General features: G+C 36.4%; 1 protein-coding gene across 1 annotated transcript in view; it reads right to left on the reverse strand.

Annotated features, from left to right (window-relative positions):
- Nucleotides 1-17,868, reverse strand: part of SDCCAG8 (SHH signaling and ciliogenesis regulator SDCCAG8) — a 268,791-nt gene that overhangs the window by 96,130 nt on the left and 154,793 nt on the right. Inside the window, 2 exon segments of the mRNA XM_007106891.4 lie at nt 5,030-5,138; nt 7,257-7,384. Coding sequence (XP_007106953.3) covers nt 5,030-5,138; nt 7,257-7,384 — 237 coding nt within the window.

The raw sequence follows: 17,868 nt of genomic DNA on the forward strand, positions 1-17,868 counted from the left end.
AAAGTTCAAAGAGTAAACTTACGAGCTTCTATGTTAGCTTGAGATTACATTTGTGGCATGATTATCCTAGTGTCATATAAAAAGAAAATTGATTCTAATCCATTTTCATAGAAAATTTAGGTAATTTCTGCCTTTACAGAAGCATGAACTTCTCACTGCATTTTTATATACCAGTTATACTGTGTAATTACATTTTCATGAAGTATAATATTTTACTACGATAATTAGGATTACAGTGATAATTGCTTTTTAAGGAAAAACATGACGCCTTAATTTTTTACTCTTTTAGAGTCTCATTCAACTTTCAGTAATAATTAGCAGAGGCCAATATCAGTTTCTTCTTGTAGAATATAATTTTTGTAGCATCCCAAACTAACATCATCTAAACATGCCAGGGAAAAAAAAATAGTTGAACCGGGTATGTGTTCTTTACTTCAATTAAACTCACACAGTTGGATACCTACTGTTGCCAAAACAGTAATATAATTTATACATTATAGTCCACACAGTAAAACTACACTAAAAGTCATTTAACAATATTTATAACACCATAAAATACAGTGTTAAAATATATGAACTGCAATATGTACCAAAATTATAAAATTTGTTTCTCATCATCAGTGATTAAAACCAGGATCATTGCTCTAGCCTCAATACCCACAACCCTGGTGACAGATTAGAATTCAAATCTTAATGATCAATTTACAATTAACAAGATAGAAGTGAAACAAATTAAACCAACCATTATATATAACGAGACCCAATGGACTCCCATTGTTCCTCTTAATTACAAAACGCAAATCACAAATACACAATGGGTAGTGGTAGACATCAATCCACGAACCTAGCAACCCAGAAAGTGACAATGATAGAAAAGAAAGAGAAGCAAAACCATGCAGACCCCAGTTCTATGCTCTATATCCTTTTCTTTTCACTGGGGCAAAAGTGTTGAGAGGTGAAAACCTAGCACATGCTGGATCTCCATTCTGCAGCTGGCAGAGGCTCCCTTCCTAGCCGGTGCCCAACCTCTCTGAGCTCTTCCCAGGCCACGTTTTAGATTGCACTGCAAACTGCACTGCAAACATTTTACTGCTGATTCATCTAAGTGCCTGGGGAGAGGGAACACCTTCACTTTGATAAAGAAAAATCACAGTTGCACCAAAGATATTTAAATATCTCCATTTACCAACTTCAGAAACAACCCTACCACTGTAATAAGCTCTCAGAGTCCTGGGGAATAAAGACAAAAGGGAGCTGAAGTTTATGTGAGTTTCATCTAAAATCAGCCAGAATGTCTGCCTAGTGCCAATTAAAAGCAAAATGGAATTACTTGTCTGATGCTCAAAAACAAGCTATATAAAATGCATGGAATTGGCAGTTCACTTTTAGTTTTAAAATGGGATGTGCCATTCACAAACCCTGGGGTTGCAGACACCACCCGAGCAGTGCGGAAGGCATACTGTGCAGGAAGTACCGGCTCTTCACTGTGGAGGGCTTGCAGACAGCAGAAGCAAGAGGCACAGCCATAATGTGACTTACATCTACTTGGGGAGAAACACATATAACAGGACACACACACGGAGGAACCATTTCTAAACACTTTCATAAAGCAGCCTAGCATGAGGATGGGATAGAGAGTAAGAGTGTCTGGTATTGGTGCTCCCGGATTGTCAGCTTTCCCAGTGATTCTTCAGGGGCTCTAGTCAGAGGACTAGATCTGTGAGTTTAAAAAAAAAAAAAAAAGCTTATTTTAAATGGTATGAATCCATTTATTTAGTATGGGATTTTGAATAACATGAAACTCTTAGCCAAAAAAGGAAATGTTTAAATTGTTAGTCAACATGAAATAAATACACTTACTTTCAGGAAAAATTTTACTGCAGTACTCTGAGGAAGACCTGGATCAAAATTACCACATGGTCTAAATAATTATTTTGGAGACTGTGCTTTCACAATGACAACAGTTTAGAAAGCTCAAAAAACTTCAGGATTTCCTCACTTCAAAGCACAGGGGGAATTATTTATTCTAAAAGTTTAGTAGAGGGTATGCAGAGGCTCACTCCTGGAGGGCTTCTACAAGGCTTAATAAATGTATAGCTGTACTTTAAAAGAAACACTCTGAGCCCTTCAAGTTTTATAGGTGTTTTCAAAGCAAAGGTAATATCAAAATGGGGTGTCTTTCATGTTGGAAGCCAGAGTGAAATGAGAAATTAAGAGTAAACAAACGAACAACCGCCCCCCCCACCAAATCACAATTTATCCTATTTATAATGCTAATTTCTTGTGAGACACACAAAATGTACATTTTGTAAATTTTAGGGGCACTTAAAAGTTTTAACAGTAATAAGTTACAACTTATCTAGTCTTTATTATTTGCTAGGTTTTAGTTTCGGATCAACTTATAAAGTTACAGTAGATGCGTATTTTAACGCTTCAGACTTACAAGACAAGGTACCAGAGCAGGAGCTGAGACACAACCAAATCCACATTTTCCTGATCCTGCATTGCCTTCAAAAAGGTTTTCCATTGTGGTATAGACTTTATGTCTGTCAGAGAATTATGGCACTCAGACTCTGGCAAAGACAATAATAGCTAGGTGAAGTGATATCCTAATTGCCAGTCAAGACCCTTAAAATGATACCATCAATGACAGCAATAGCACCTACTGTATACTTCTATGGGTCAAGCACGGTGTTAGGTGCTATGTATATGTGTGTACCTATATACATCTCTCTAAATTTCTAATTCCCACCATAATCCTGCAACATAGTTTTTAAAAGGTTTTTACAGATGGAGAAGCTGAGGTTTGGAGAAATTAAGCGATGTATGCAAGGTTATGAAGCTAAGTGGCAGAGCACGATTCAAACCTTGTTCCTTCTGAATTCCAAAGTGTTTTCATGCTGCACACTGCCTGTCATCAACAAAGGAATAGTCTGGAATCAGAGTCAGATCAGGATACGGGGGTGGGGTGGGGTGGGGGTGTAGTAGAACCATGCTTGTTAGTTTCATTCATTCATTCAGTAAATATGTATCAGGTGCCAGCTGTGTATCACACATAAAGGAACACATTCAATTCACAAAGTAGCAGTCAGGAGCTAGAATCAGAAGTGAGAGGAGTTGAAGAGAAGAGAGGCTGAGGTTCAAGTTCACTAGACCTGTACAGGGTAAATTGATAGACCTAGAGCAGGGGAAAGAAGGCCTCAGGGCACATGGCACAGGTTAACCCAGGCTCACAGGTTAACCCTCACATGCCAAGTATGCTTACTTCTCCATGGAAATATAAAGATTAATTTTTCTTTCCTAAACTTTCCCATCGTAACTACTTTGACCTGGATTTTCTTTAGTAGTAGATATAAAATAATTATACTTACTGTAAGAAAGATCATAGGCTTTGGAACCAGAAATGTCTAAGTTAGAATTCTAGTGCTCCTACTTACTAGCTATTTAAACACTCTAAGTATTGGTTTCCTCCTCTGTAAAAGAAGATAATAATTCATGTCTCAAGCTGTTGTGAGAATTAAATAATATATAGCAAGCATATAGCTTCTCTTTCTCTTTTATACACTTCAATTTCCTCAATTATGTCTTCTTAGACAGCAAGATAATTAATTAATAATCAATTCCAAAGCAATCTTAAGATAACACAATCTTTTAAGACCCAATTCAAAATAATTTTTTCTTAAATTATTAATCTAGTTTGTTTGTATCTATGTGAGGTAAATCAAATATTTCTAGTTAGGAATACCTCCTGTTGATATATCATGATGGTCTCTTCCATGGCAAAATTATTTGGGTTTCCTTGTCAAATTTCCTGAAAATACTGGGTATTTTGGTACCCTAAGCCTTTTCCCATCCCAAACAAGATACTTAATTAGTATTCGCTAAGAAGGTGCATGTTCAGAGCACATTCTGGGTGGTTATAGGAGCTTCTGCCTTCCTGTGAGCAGAAAGAATTGGATTAATAAGCCCCCTGATTTTCAAAAAAATTCAGGGATGGGGATTCCATAAGGTAAGCCAGGTTATTGATGCAGGAACCCGAGATAGGGCTCAGAGTTATCAGACATGCTCTGACCCTCCTAGAAATTCTTTCTGAATAGTAAACCTAAGTCAGTAGGTTTAACTTGCTGAGCCCTATTGCTTGTTCTTTGATGATCTGAGTTTCAGAAAAGTATGCAAGAGAAGATACACAGATTATTTTCCCATTAGGTTATACTGTAATGCGACATTTTATACCTAGCTAGTTAAATGAATGATTTCTTTTGAGTTCAAGTCAAAGTGATTCTGTTCAACATCATTCATTTACAAGAGGAAACCACAGTTCAAGCAGGTCAAATAAATTTGTCCAAGATTACACAGCTACTGTCAGAGCTAAGATGAGAACTCAGGCTTCTTAAAATTTAGAATATAAATCATTCATTTATTGAGATCGTATGATTAGAAAATGTACAGAAAAAAATTCATTAAGAACCCAATCAGTGGATTTATAAAAAAGCATGTACCTACAAAATCAATGATGGCTATTTTATTAAAATAAAACAATTTTAGGAGAAAGAAAAGATGGTTTTGGTTTATTTCAAAGTATCATCTACTTTTATTTTTATACATTCATATTTTAACCATTATCATTTGCCTTAAAGATAGCTTTTATGTGTTCATGGAGAACTATGATAATAGACTAAAATATGTTAGTTGTGTTAAAATAAGACTTTAGAACTGCTTGATTTATCTGCATCCTTTATTAAAAGGATGCCATCTTGACCTTTGTGCTCTGAAATTTCATAGTTTTCAATTCTGAACATTAAAAAAGTCAAATTATAGTATGTATACCTAATTATGAAAAAACATCAAGGTGTCTGTATGGACAATTAAGAAAATTTTCATAGAGAGAAAATGTTTTTTACAGGATATATGTCAATACATATCTAATTTTGACATTAGACTATAAAATAGTGGAAATGCTGTCTTTTAAGAAAAAAATTACAGTATTCATATAAACAGTGCTCTGAAAGTATTGTATAATATTACCCACCTGCTTTTCTGAGAGATTTGTTCCAGTTTCTTGGCTAATGTGCAGCACTCTTCCTTTAACTTTGTCAGAAATGAATTCTGGGAGGTCAGCAATGAATACTGTTCATTTTCTAGAAATAACAATAACCCCCCCCCCAGCAACGTAAGATGTTTATGGTTGTAGCTCTGCAGTGCTTCCACATGTATAGTGGTAAAAGTGCTAAGACAACCACACTTTTCCTCTAAGACGTTAGATCACTTTTACGGTCCTAGGTCAAAGGCATGCTCATCTGGCAAGACACTAAATCTTGTGAGACATTTATTTCCCAAATAATTACACACCAGAAACATTTTTGATCATATCAGCTTTGTGTAATTTTTAACATGTTAATAAATTGTCAAATACCTCAAGTGGAGTCATAGATGCTTATATCTTTGTAATATGCAATATATTTTTATTTTGATAATTTTACTGTAAACAGTGTCAAATTTATCACAACCAGATAATTCAAAATGAAAATAATTGAGGAACTCTTTCTACACTGTAATTCATGCTTTATGTTTCATATCTGCTCACATATTTCACTACTCCCATCTTGCATATACTTCTCTAATCATAAAAGAAAAATACATAACTTTCCTTATTTTATTGGAAATAAATAATTTTCCTTATCTATGTAGTGTGAGCTTCAGTGAAGATCTGATCAAAGAAACTAAAGAGAGTATGTATTTTTGTGCAAAACAAAAGGAAGTATTCTCATGGTGGCTCAGTTAATACTCTTATCTAGCACTCAGAGATATTGCCCAAGACTCCTTGATCACCGGGATCCTGATAGTATTGGAGGCAAACAATAATTCATCCTGTAATCTTCTCCTTTTGTTTTTAGTGGAAAAACAACTACCAAGCCTGGTGAATTTTCATTTCTTCTGGCCAAACACTGTGAGAAGAAAATCTCTACTGAAAGTGATGGAGTGAATTATGTGGATCAATATGACATTTGCCTCTTTATTAGCAAACAGATTATTTAATGAATTTTACATTAGCAATTTTTCACTTAATGGATAAGCAACCATTTATTACCATGTCATCAAATATAGTATACATTAAATCACATGAAAATTATCTTTACGTGAAAGGTTTAACAGGCCCTTTCTTTTCAGTTTTAGACAATGACTGACAAAAAAGCATATAGCATACAAAGCAAAATAAATCAAGGCACGAAAAATTAAGCAACATTTTTCTGGAAGAAACAGGATCAATTAAACTTTTGTTTTAATAGTACAATCAGCTTGGTGTATGTGGTGTGGAATTATAATGACTGACACTGTCTTGTTTTGACTAACACTGTCTGTGAACACACAACTCAAAAGTGAAAAGAACTACATAATGCTCCGACTGAACAAATCAAACTGCCTATTTTCAAAGTGCATTTTACTTTCAAATTAAAGGTAAAGAGTTACTGGCCAACTCAGTCTGCAGAATAGTGCCAATGTGATGAAAGATGGCAATTTTTAGCCAAGCTGCCAGCTGTGGTCAATGCCTTGTATTAGTGAATTTTAACAGCAGTTGTGAGAACTTGAAGAATGCAAAGGATTAAACATCACTCTAGACTGGGTTGGGGGAGGTGGGGAAATCATACAAATGCTAAAAATATTCGAAGCTGCAAAGATTAAATAAAGGAACATATCAATTTGGAGCCACTGAATTACATCCAGCTGCGACAGTGAATTAAGAACCGATTAATGGCTAAAGCTTTTCTCCAGTTTGGATGCTGAAGCAAACTCATTAGGCTTTTAGAGTAGCTATAATGTGTGTACTGTGGGAACTGTTCAGTGCTATTCAGGAGACTCTAACTGTAAGCTCAGAGCATTTCCCGCAGAGCTTCTGATGCTATTTTCTTTATATAACATGTGTGCCTGAAAACCCAGCCAAAAACAAGCCCTTTGTTTTTCTACTTTGTTGTGGTCTCTCTCAGCTTTACGTTTCTTGAACACAGGTAAATAAACTCATAATCCAGATGGTGCAACAGATGTGAGAGCAGCATTCTGAAATCAACAGACAGTGGGCAATACTTTCCATTTTCTCTTTTAAACGCTAACTAATATGTAATTCGGAATCTCCGGTGTAGTTAGCATCTGCTCCCTTCGGCCAGCCAAAGGTTACAGGTGTTCCTGATGTCATTTCACAGTAAGGCGTGGGCCTGGCTTGTGAGCAAGTGCCCAGGCTCTAATCTTTCCCTACCACCTACCAGTTTTGTCATGCTGGGCCTCCATTTGCTGTATCTTCTGTGTCAGCTCCTGCTCTCTTTGCTGGGCCTGAAGGGCTTGGGCCTTTGCATCGTTGCTAAAGCTCTGCTGAATGCTATCTTTTTCCAGTCTACAAGGCAGAGAGGAGACAGACAGAAATTTAAACTACAGATGCACTAATCACCATCATTTCCCCTACAGACCACAGAGAGCTGATACGTAGTAAATTGTTAAGCATAAGTAGACAACAATCTTTCTACAGACTCCCCCTTACTTTAGGCGGAAAATCCAAAGGACCTTTCATACAATGTTAAATACTTGCCATCTAAATGGACTAAAGTAAGCAAATTTAAAAATCAAAAAATCATGACAACTGAATAATGCTATTTTGTAACTTTAAAACACAAACACCATTCTCTATAACATTCTCAATGTTACGTACCGCCAATTAATCTTTTTTCTTTTGAATGGTCAGTATTTCCTAAAGATCCTGAAGTTACAGGAACAGCATGACTCAATACACCCAAAACTTAAATTCTTGAAACTAAGTTTTGTAGATCACCTCTGCTTTTCCTCCCAAACTTGAAACGGAATCTCAAATATAATGTAGGAGATTCTATCTGGAGGTAAGTAAATGATTCTGCAGTACCACATGCATGTTTTCATTAAATATTTTCACACATTAGGCCATGTAATGTGAATATAAATATGAATATGAAAATAAAAAACTTCTCCCAGCACATCACAATAAGATCCCTTTGGGGTCACACTGAAAGAAATCGCAGGATGAGAATCTTCTGTAGTCAAAGATGATGTATCTCACCCCACTGTGACTGGATATTGACCAGTGGATGGGTCAATATCCAATCACAGTGGCTCCTAAAGAGAGAAACTTCCTAAACAATTAGAACCTGAAGAATGCAAAGGACCTCATCACTGGCACCACTGTGGATAATGACACTGTGTGTGAGCACACACACACATACACATAAACACACACACACACACACATACACACATTAGGTTGGTTCTTTATTCTCTAAATATGGGTAAGTGATATGAAAGTTTCCTTCAATTAACTGGCTTAGTTATTTCTAACTCCTAATCTTCTTATGGGCATTTCTCATCCATGCTGCTTTAGTTTACTAATTGAGATATTTACTGTCTTGTCTTGCCAAACTAAAAATAAACAATTCCATAAAGCTATCACTACTAGTCTATGTACTGCTGTGGAACTTCAAATCACTGGCTTCTAATCATAAAGCAACATAAGGAAAGTCTGTATTGAAATCGGTCAATGCATGTGGTAATGTTGTAGTACAAAATTCCAGAATGAAAATACACCCATACCTCAATCAAATGGATCATCAGGGGACCACACTAAATGTGAAATAAGGTCCCTCCTGGTACTTCTAGTAACAACACCCCGTGGACTTGCTCCAAGGTCTTGCCTCACACTCAGTTCCAAACTGGTATACTGCAACACATGGATGGTCCGTTGAGGCCACTTTTTGCCTCCCCAGTCATACCACATATTTTCTGGCCATGGAAAGTTGCACATGTCTCTGCGTTTTGCTGGGATGTTTTGTTCCCCCGCCCACCTCACCCCTCTCTGCCTCCCACCAACCCATCACCCCTGCTCAATGTATACTGCTCCTTTAGGACCTGCTCAAAATTCCGCTCCTCTCTTTCCCCTCTCTCCTAAATTAACTGTTCTTTCTACAATGATATCAGTATATGTTGTGTATGTATGCATCCGACAAAGATAGCATTTATCACACTTTGGTTATTGGTTTACTTGTCTGTCCCTTTTTGCCATCTTTGTCTCTCTATACCATGAGCCCAGCTCAGTACATGGCACACAGGAAGCGGGCAGTGTTTAATGAACGGATGTTCTTATATACTTGCCATAGGGGAAAGAAGGTTGCAGTCTTTAAGTGAAGCTGCAGAATCTGCTCAAGTCTTATATGAGGTGGCAAAAACTTTCCAGACGTGAAAAAAAAGAGAGAAGAGTGTATGGAAGAGAACGGCTCTAATGGTGTTGCCAAATGGAGATGCTGCCGCGGAAGGGGTCAGCTTGAAGAGAGCACTGTGGATTCTTTCACTGAGTAAACATCCCCGAGACAGAACCCTAGCTAGAGCAGGGGATATAGGTCGGGAGGCCTAGGACTCTGAGATCCCCAGTAATCGGGTGACCAAAAAATGCATTGTTCAAAACCAATACCCATTTGAGAGTGAAAATGGGCATTATTAATAATTAAGTAATTATACCAAGACAAACAGTCATAACTGGGACTACCCTTCGTAAACTGGGGCTTATGGTTCACTTACACAAAGGGGTTGCCAGTCTCACCAGTAATTTTCAGAATGAGGAACCTAATTACTGATCTCCTAAATTTACTAGAGAAAAGAACTACTGTCTTATTGTAGTTCTCCTTATAAAACAATTTAAAAGAATGCTCTACCAACAAATGTTGTTACACCAACTTTTGTTTCTTGAATCCCTGCCTAACTTACTGTTTAAGAAACTACACATTTTATTTTCAATTACACAAAAACACGACATATTTTTGCTTTCCTACCTTCTTTATATACCCCTTTCTTTCTATGTTGCACTCTCACCTTGCAGGTTCTTTCTGACTTAGCAGGTTTTTTATAAAACCTTAACATTTTAGAACTGAGAAGGAATCTCAAATTTGTTTAATCAAATCCTCTCACATTATAGTTGGGAAAAAAAAAGGAGGGTCATAAAGAATTAGAAATCTGCTCAAAAGTTACTGTAAATGCTGTAAAGGCAGAGGTGGGATTTGAAATATTTTGATTTAGGAAGCTGATTTTATAACACTCAACAGGTAATGCAATAATGGGTTGAAAGAATTAATAAAAATCACTTAGTTATCCAAGGAAGTGATCAGAGAAGAATCCAAACCAATTCATTTAATATTTAACATAACGCTGAAAGACACTCTGTTAGGCACAGGTCAAACAAAGATACATAAATATGGCATAGTCTTTGTCCCAATAGGGAATTCAAAATCGCCAAAATAGAAGGTAAAAGGTGAAATATACCACAAGAAAGGTACTAGGGAATAAAACTACTAAAGCATAGAAAAATAAGAAGTCAATTCTAGCTGGGTGTGAGAGCCTTGTGAAAGATAGCTGGGCCAGGCTTCCCCAAATGGTTTTCATTCAGTTCTTACTCAAAATATTGATGATCTCACTTAACCAAACTTATAGTTACCATATTTTACAAATTGGAATAAAAGTAATGGCAGTAAAGAAGAATTTCTTGGTTGTTATTAAAATAAGGCTGAAAGATGTATTCATAATAGCTAAAACCTGGAAACAACCTAAATGTCCATTAACTGCTAAATAGATAAACAAATCGTGGTATAGCCTTACAATGGAATACTAGCAATAGTAGTAATAAAATAGTAATAAAAAGCTATTGTTACATATGACACCTAGGTGAATCTCAAAGACAGTATGCTTAAAGAAGCCAGGTACCAAAGACATATTTTATGATTTCATAAATATGATTTTATGATTTCTAGAATTTCATTTCATGAAATTCTAGAAAAGTAAACAACAGAATGACTGGTCAGTGTTTCCAGGACCTGGAGGTAGTGGATGGACATGAGGGAACTTTGGGGTTGATAGAAATGTTCTATATCATGGTTATGATGGTTCTGTAACTATGTACATTTGTCAAAACACATTTAATTGCAAACTCCAAATTGGTGATTTTTATTATATTTAAATTTACCTCAGTAGAGCTGACTTTAAAACGGAGCAAATGTATTAGAATAGGAACATCCACCTTTTTCTCCAAGTTATCCACATCACCTGTGGCAACACATGGGCATGTGGGCCATGTCGATGTTTACTTGATAACAATTGAGAGTTAAAAGGAAAAGGAGGGAACAAGTACTGGGTAGGCCTCAAACACAGACTAAGCATACATTGAGGTTTAGTCTCTCCTTTTTTCCGATTATAATTCTGGTTGATTATATTTTCTAAAATGTCATTTACCATCCCATTTAAAAAATGGGATTGAAGAATTAACTTTACATTTCTAATCCTCAACTTTTCCATATCATTTATTATTTTAAATCTTGCTATTTAGAAAAATCCATGTCACAGAGCAAAGATGATTAATTAGATTTTTTTTAAGTACATTTAAAATTTTACTACTACATTAAAGGACTAAAAGTTTCTGATGATCCTAAAATTCACCAGTGAGTACGGCACAGAAATGATGAAAGCCTCAAGTCTAACCTGAGGACAAGGACGTGGTGTTGCCAGTGATTTGAGGCACCAATCCTGTGTGCCATGTATCTATTCACCTTTTTACTAGTGACTGAAGTTCTAGTATTAGATATACAACCCTTTTGGTTAAAAGGTGTTTCCTTTTTAAAGTAAAATATAGAGAGCTTTGTGACAGTAGCATATTGGTGTAACAAAATATATGAGACCATTTATAACATACTTACTAGCTGAGAGCCATTCTTGATGGAATTACAGAGAGAAGCAGCAGGGAGGTGCGGGATGCTATTGCGAGTTAAGATACATGATGTCCACTTGTCCCAATAATGGTGATATTATCTTTGATCACTTGGTTGATGTTCTTGGTGTGCTGGAAAATGTTTAATAATTGATTTGGGGGGGTATCCCTCATTTGCAGTGTTTACCAATTTTCATTGCAAATACTTCTACCAGGTCCTATTTTAATAATATGATATTATCTATTATGCTTGTGCACTTCTTGGCTTTCTAGTCCTACAAGATGTTCCAGTTTCATCTTGTACTGTCCTTTATCAGTCTTGGAATCAGCATTTGCTCAAGGAGCTCTTGTGCCTTTTGGTGGAGAATGGTATTTAGAAATCAAGATCTGTCACTAGGTGGTACTCATTGCTACTGACAAGTCTTGGCTTCTAGGTCACCTTTAGTAGACAGAGCCAGTATATGAATATACATATGAATATATAAATATAAATATGAATATTTGTCTATATGTCTTTATGTGAATATATACATACACATGAAAATGGATGTCTCTAAGTCCAATCCAATAACATAGATAGAACCTAGTCTTCCCTCTTTCCCTAAGTGTAACATTATTCCTCAACAGTGAGAAACTTGGAATCCATTCTTTAACATACTCATTTTCTCAAACTTGGTATACACAGAAGTGCTTTCTAAGTTGCTAATCTACTATGGAAATCAAATCTATGAGTAACTAGAATTAAATATTTCCTTATAGTTTTTAGTTTTGCTTTTTTAAAAATTGAACTATAGTTGATTTACAATATTGTGCTAGTTCAGGTGTACAGCCAAGTGATTCAGATTCTTTTCCATTATAGGTTATTACAAGATATTGAATATAGTTCCCTGTGCTATACAGTAAATCCTTGTTTTTATATATTTTATATGTAGCAGTGTCTATCTATTAATGCTTTTTTAAAAAGCATACACACCATTTTTCACTTGATTCTCTTTGTGTTCTGGGAAAACCACATCTTAAAAGGCAATGGAGGGACTTTCCCAGTGGCACAGTGTTTAAGAATCTGCCTGCCAGTGCAGGGGACACGGGTTCGATCCCTGGTCCGGGAAGATCCCACATGCCGCAGAGCAACTAAGCCTGTGTGCCACAACTACTGAGCCCATGCGCCACAACTACTGAAGCCCGTGCACCACAACTACTGAGCCCACGTGCTGCAACTACTGAAGCCCGCATGCCTAGAGCCTGTGCTCCACAACAAGAAAAGCCATTGCAATGAGAAGCCGGCGCACCGCAACGAAGAGTAGCCCTTGCTTGCCGCAACTAGAGAAAGCCCCCACACAGCAACGAAGACCCAATGCAGCCAAAATAATAATAATAATAAATTAAAAAATTAAAAAAGAGGCAATGGGGTACAGTAGAAAACTCACAGAGCTAGAGGATCCAAGTATAGTATCTACCTCCTGATTACCTATGTGATCATGAACAAGTAACTTAATTCTTTTAATCCAGGGGTTCTTCCTGAAAATAGGGCAGGAAAAAAGCCTACTTTAAGGGTTAATAATTTTAGTAACCTATTATTTACTAACGTTTAGCATAAGCTAAGCTCTTTACATGTATTCTTTTATTTAATTTCAAACAACCCTAAGAGGTAGGTTCTCTTATTATCCTCACTTTATAAATGAGGAAACTGAAGTCTAGAGAGGGTGTACAATTTGTTCAAAGTCCCCCAGTTATTAAGGGACATAGCCAGGAAATTCAGGCCAACCTGAATCTAAAGGCCATAGTATGAAACTCTATGCTTCAGTATCTTACTCTGTCAGGGATGCAGAGAAATGAGATAAAGGATGACAAGAGTCTTATTTCAATTATCCGTGTGTGTGTGTGTGTATGTGTGTGTGTGTGTGTGTGTGTGTGTGTGTGTGTGTGATTTACTACCCATATTATCCATCTTGATAGCCAATCCCAAGCTAGCCCTCCTCTCCTTTCCCATTTGTCCCACATGTTATTGTAACACTTCCTCCTACAATGACACCATCAATTAGTTGTATCCTCCTTAAAGAAATATATTGACTTTTGCAAAAACATTAAAAGGCACATAAATACATCTCCTGCCTCAAGCTTATCACAGACTCCCAGGAAAGATAAGACGTGCACATCTTAATTGGAATGTAAGTGCCTGAAGAATAGAGACCTTTGTTTTGCTCACTAATTTATTCCAAGAGCCTGGAATGGTGTGTGGAATACAGTTGTGCAGTCAACAAATATTTGATGAATGAATGAACGAGTGAATGAATGAATGAACAACTGTTAAGTAACAGAAAATACTAAGTATCCTTACAGGTTTAAGGATCCTCCTACCTACTGATTAGAAGAAGAGAATGGGACAAAATAATCCCTATTTTGGCCAATAATTTAATTTAGTTTGATTACTGTTATTGATAATAACAACAAAATAAAAACAAAGTAAAATTAGTAGACAGAATGATATCTTCCATGCTTGAGAAGAACCAAAATCCTGTACCTGTTTACTAGTAACAAGGACTATGTTCTCATATTTGAGCAAATGTAGAAATACAGGGATGGAACAAATAGGGAAAGGAAAATACAAGAGGGCTAGGATTCAGTAATCCCTACTTCCTCAAGTATGCAAAAAACTTCATGGCATTATACATATTTCCTAGAGGAAATTATTTCTATTTTCTTCCCTGCAAAGTATATCAGAATTTTAAGTACAATGTTGAAAGTTGAGTTATCAGATCAGAGCCTGAGTCACTTCTAGGAAAGGAAGCAGAAACAAAGGAGGTCAACTTCTTTCAAAGGAATAAACACAAAAGAAAGGAAATAATTCACAGAAACTTTCCTAAAAATATTTTTCCCGCCAAAAATGTTCTCTTATAGTATCTCCAAAATAATTTGAAAACTCTAACCTTCAAGGCCAAGGAGGTGTGCTAGACTCTATATTGCCAGCTTCTATTACACCTCCTAAATAACTCACATTTACTTAAGACAAAATCCACAGACTTTTACCATCTCATAATCTTCCAGTGTCTGTGCTTTCTATTTTACAAAGCACAGTCAGATGCATTGACCTCTTTACTCTTCATAATAATTCTGTAAGGCAGGGAGATGGAGCAGATATCCTTGTTTGACAGATGAAGTATCTCAAGCTCAGAGAATGAAGAGATTTGCTCAACACCGCACAGCTACTAGTAAGTTTGGTGTCCTTTCCATTCCACGGCATTGCCTTACATGAGGAGTTTAGTAAAATTCTATTGCTCATCCAATTCAACAAATACTTAAACACCAATTTGTGCCAGGCACAAATGTGTGGGGATGCATCAGTATACACGATACAGACCATGACCATCCCCTCGAAGAGTTCATGGTCTAGTGAAGAAAATAGACAAGAAAAAAACAACTAAAATAGTAAGATAAATAATAAAATGGAGCTAAATTCCTGCTATCATACAGCGGATAGGACAGGAGTTGGGGAGTAGCTAGGCACAGTGAGGGAGGATTTCAGGAAGCTTAAAATATTAGAGGCTTAAAATGAGTAGTAATTAGCCATATAAAGAAAGAGAGGAATATCGTTACAAGTGAAGTGGACAACTGGTGCAAAGGCCCAGGGAAGAGAGAGAACCAGGTGCCTTTGGAAAACTGCAAACAGCTTTGGCATGAGTGGAGGGTAGAATATATGTGTTGTGGGGTAGAAGCGAGCAGTTGGTGGAGGGGAGACTGAAGAAAGATGAGACTGGAGATGTAGGCAGGAGCCAGAACATGAAGCTATTTTTAAGGACTTCATCCTCAGGGAAATAGGGAGCCAATGTAGGGTTTTAAGCAGGGGAGTGTTGTGATCACACTCGAGCTTTAGAAAGATCACTCTGGCTGCAGTGTGGGGAACAGATGGGGAAGGGACAACATTAGAAGCAGGGAGAGCACTTATTACTACAGCAATAGCAAGAGCAATTTTTGTAATTGTTTCTTAGATATAGTAGATATCATAGATAGATACTGAGACTGAATAGCCATCAAATGCACATTTCAGGATTTTCAGCCTTGAAAGCTCAGAGGTCTCAAAGGCATTAAGTGCTTGTCTTGATCAAAGTTCCTGGGAGAATATTAGGCCCTCCTATATTCTATTTTACAATACCATGGGCCCAATTCTAAAGACTAAAGAATAAGAACAAGCATGCTTTTGCATGAAATAAATTAGACCATGATTTTGCCTTTGCAACTTCATATTGTCAAAATATTCATATTTCCATCTCTGACTTTTCTGTGTAAACTAATAACATTGGTCCACTCTTGCCTTTCCTCTCTGAAAAATATCAGTTTATCTACATATTCCCAATAATTAATTAATCCTTCTGATGAGTAACTTCAAATTAGACATCAGTACGATCAATATATATTATAATGGCATTTCTGTAACCTCTCAATGGACCTGCATCACTGTCAAATTGTAGTACAATTGACTGAAAGAGTTTATATTCTATTATTAAAATGTTTTGGAATTAATTTCTAGGATCCATTTTTAAATGGGGAACATGTTGATTACTTTGTGGCTATTAAATTTATTCAGAAATATGCTATAATAGCAAGAGTTACAATTATTAAATACATGTCATAATGTCTCATTTCTCAAGCATAACAGAGTAATGCTTCATTTATCTGGAATGTTGGGAGATGAGCCGTTCCACGAGAGAGAATTTTCCAGGTATTAGACCCATACAAATCTGACCATTTGCAGTAGGAATATCTAAAATATAGTACATCTCTGCTTCCTTAAGCAAACTACACCAAATATAACAAACTCTTCATAATCAAGGTTCATAATGCCTGCTTGCAGCTGCATTCCCTTTGCTAGGAAGCTCCTAGGAATCACTGCTCATTGTTGTATCTTCAGGTATCTACCATAGTGACTGGAAACAGCAGACACTCGATACGATCTGTTGCATGGAAAGTCTCAGGTGCTATTCTAACAAAACAGAAAGCATACAGAAGCACTAACCTGCTTCTTATAATTTTTTTTTATTGATTAGTTTTCTATGATTTGCTGCCATGTTTTTTGTTTTGTTATGTTTCAATTTTTTTTTAATATATAAAACTGATGTTTAGGATAGTTCCACTGATCCTACACAGAAAAGTGCAAGGGCTTTGTGATAGTTATTTGCTTCTTAAAAATACTTTTAAATTTATATCTCAGTTTATGGCTATGTGTCAAATGGCTGAATTTACCAGAAGTCTACGTCTGAGGAAGTAGGGAAGTTCTGTAAGAAAGACAGCAGGGTTTTCATTGTTGTACGTGATGGCCTTTGGTCAACGACCCAGTATGTTTGTACAAAGAAATTAGGATTGTGATCTGCTGACTGACCTTGGCTTGATAACAAAAACACAGTTTCTTTTTAAAACTTGATTAAGATCTCTATAACCTCTCCATTGTTGCACAAATCTCTGGGGCTGAAAAATACTATGCTTATAGAAGAAGAAAACTGACCTGAGGCCAAGTTCTCAGATTCTTACTCCAGTATAATTCTCACTCTTCTAAATAAGAAAATCATTGTTCTTGTCACAGTAATTAGGTCATTTTCCTCATCAAAACATTTTTCCTTTTAGTCATTTCATGATTTAAGGTTATTTCTATTTGGCTTGTTAACACTTGCTTGTAACTATTTTTATCTACATCCTTAACTGTTTCCTCTGCTTCAGGAACTTAAAGTGTTTGTTGGATTTTCTTCTTCCTCAAGCCATTTCTAAGCCATCATCCTCATCATTCTTATAGTTGAAGAACTGTCCTTTCTATTCCTGAGAACCTGCTTTTACCTTTATTCTAAATCTATTTATATTCAAATTCATTTCTAGGAGGCAGCCTGTCTTGAGCCTACCCAAACCAGCAGAATTTGTGCCCTAAGAAAAGAAACATGAGCAACTAAAATCCTAAAATGTCTAAAACTAATGTCGTACTTTTGGCCTTTATCCCTTAGTACATAAACTTCACTGCCAGCAGGGCTGGGTTGGTCATTCTTTGTACACAAGGAGGTAGGGATTAAGGGTGCATACTTTGGTGTCAGCCAGACTGGGCATCAGAGTCTCCATACCTCCACTGACTA

This window comes from Physeter macrocephalus, chromosome 4 (assembly GCF_002837175.3).
Source record: "Physeter macrocephalus isolate SW-GA chromosome 4, ASM283717v5, whole genome shotgun sequence".
NCBI lineage: Eukaryota > Metazoa > Chordata > Mammalia > Artiodactyla > Physeteridae > Physeter > Physeter macrocephalus.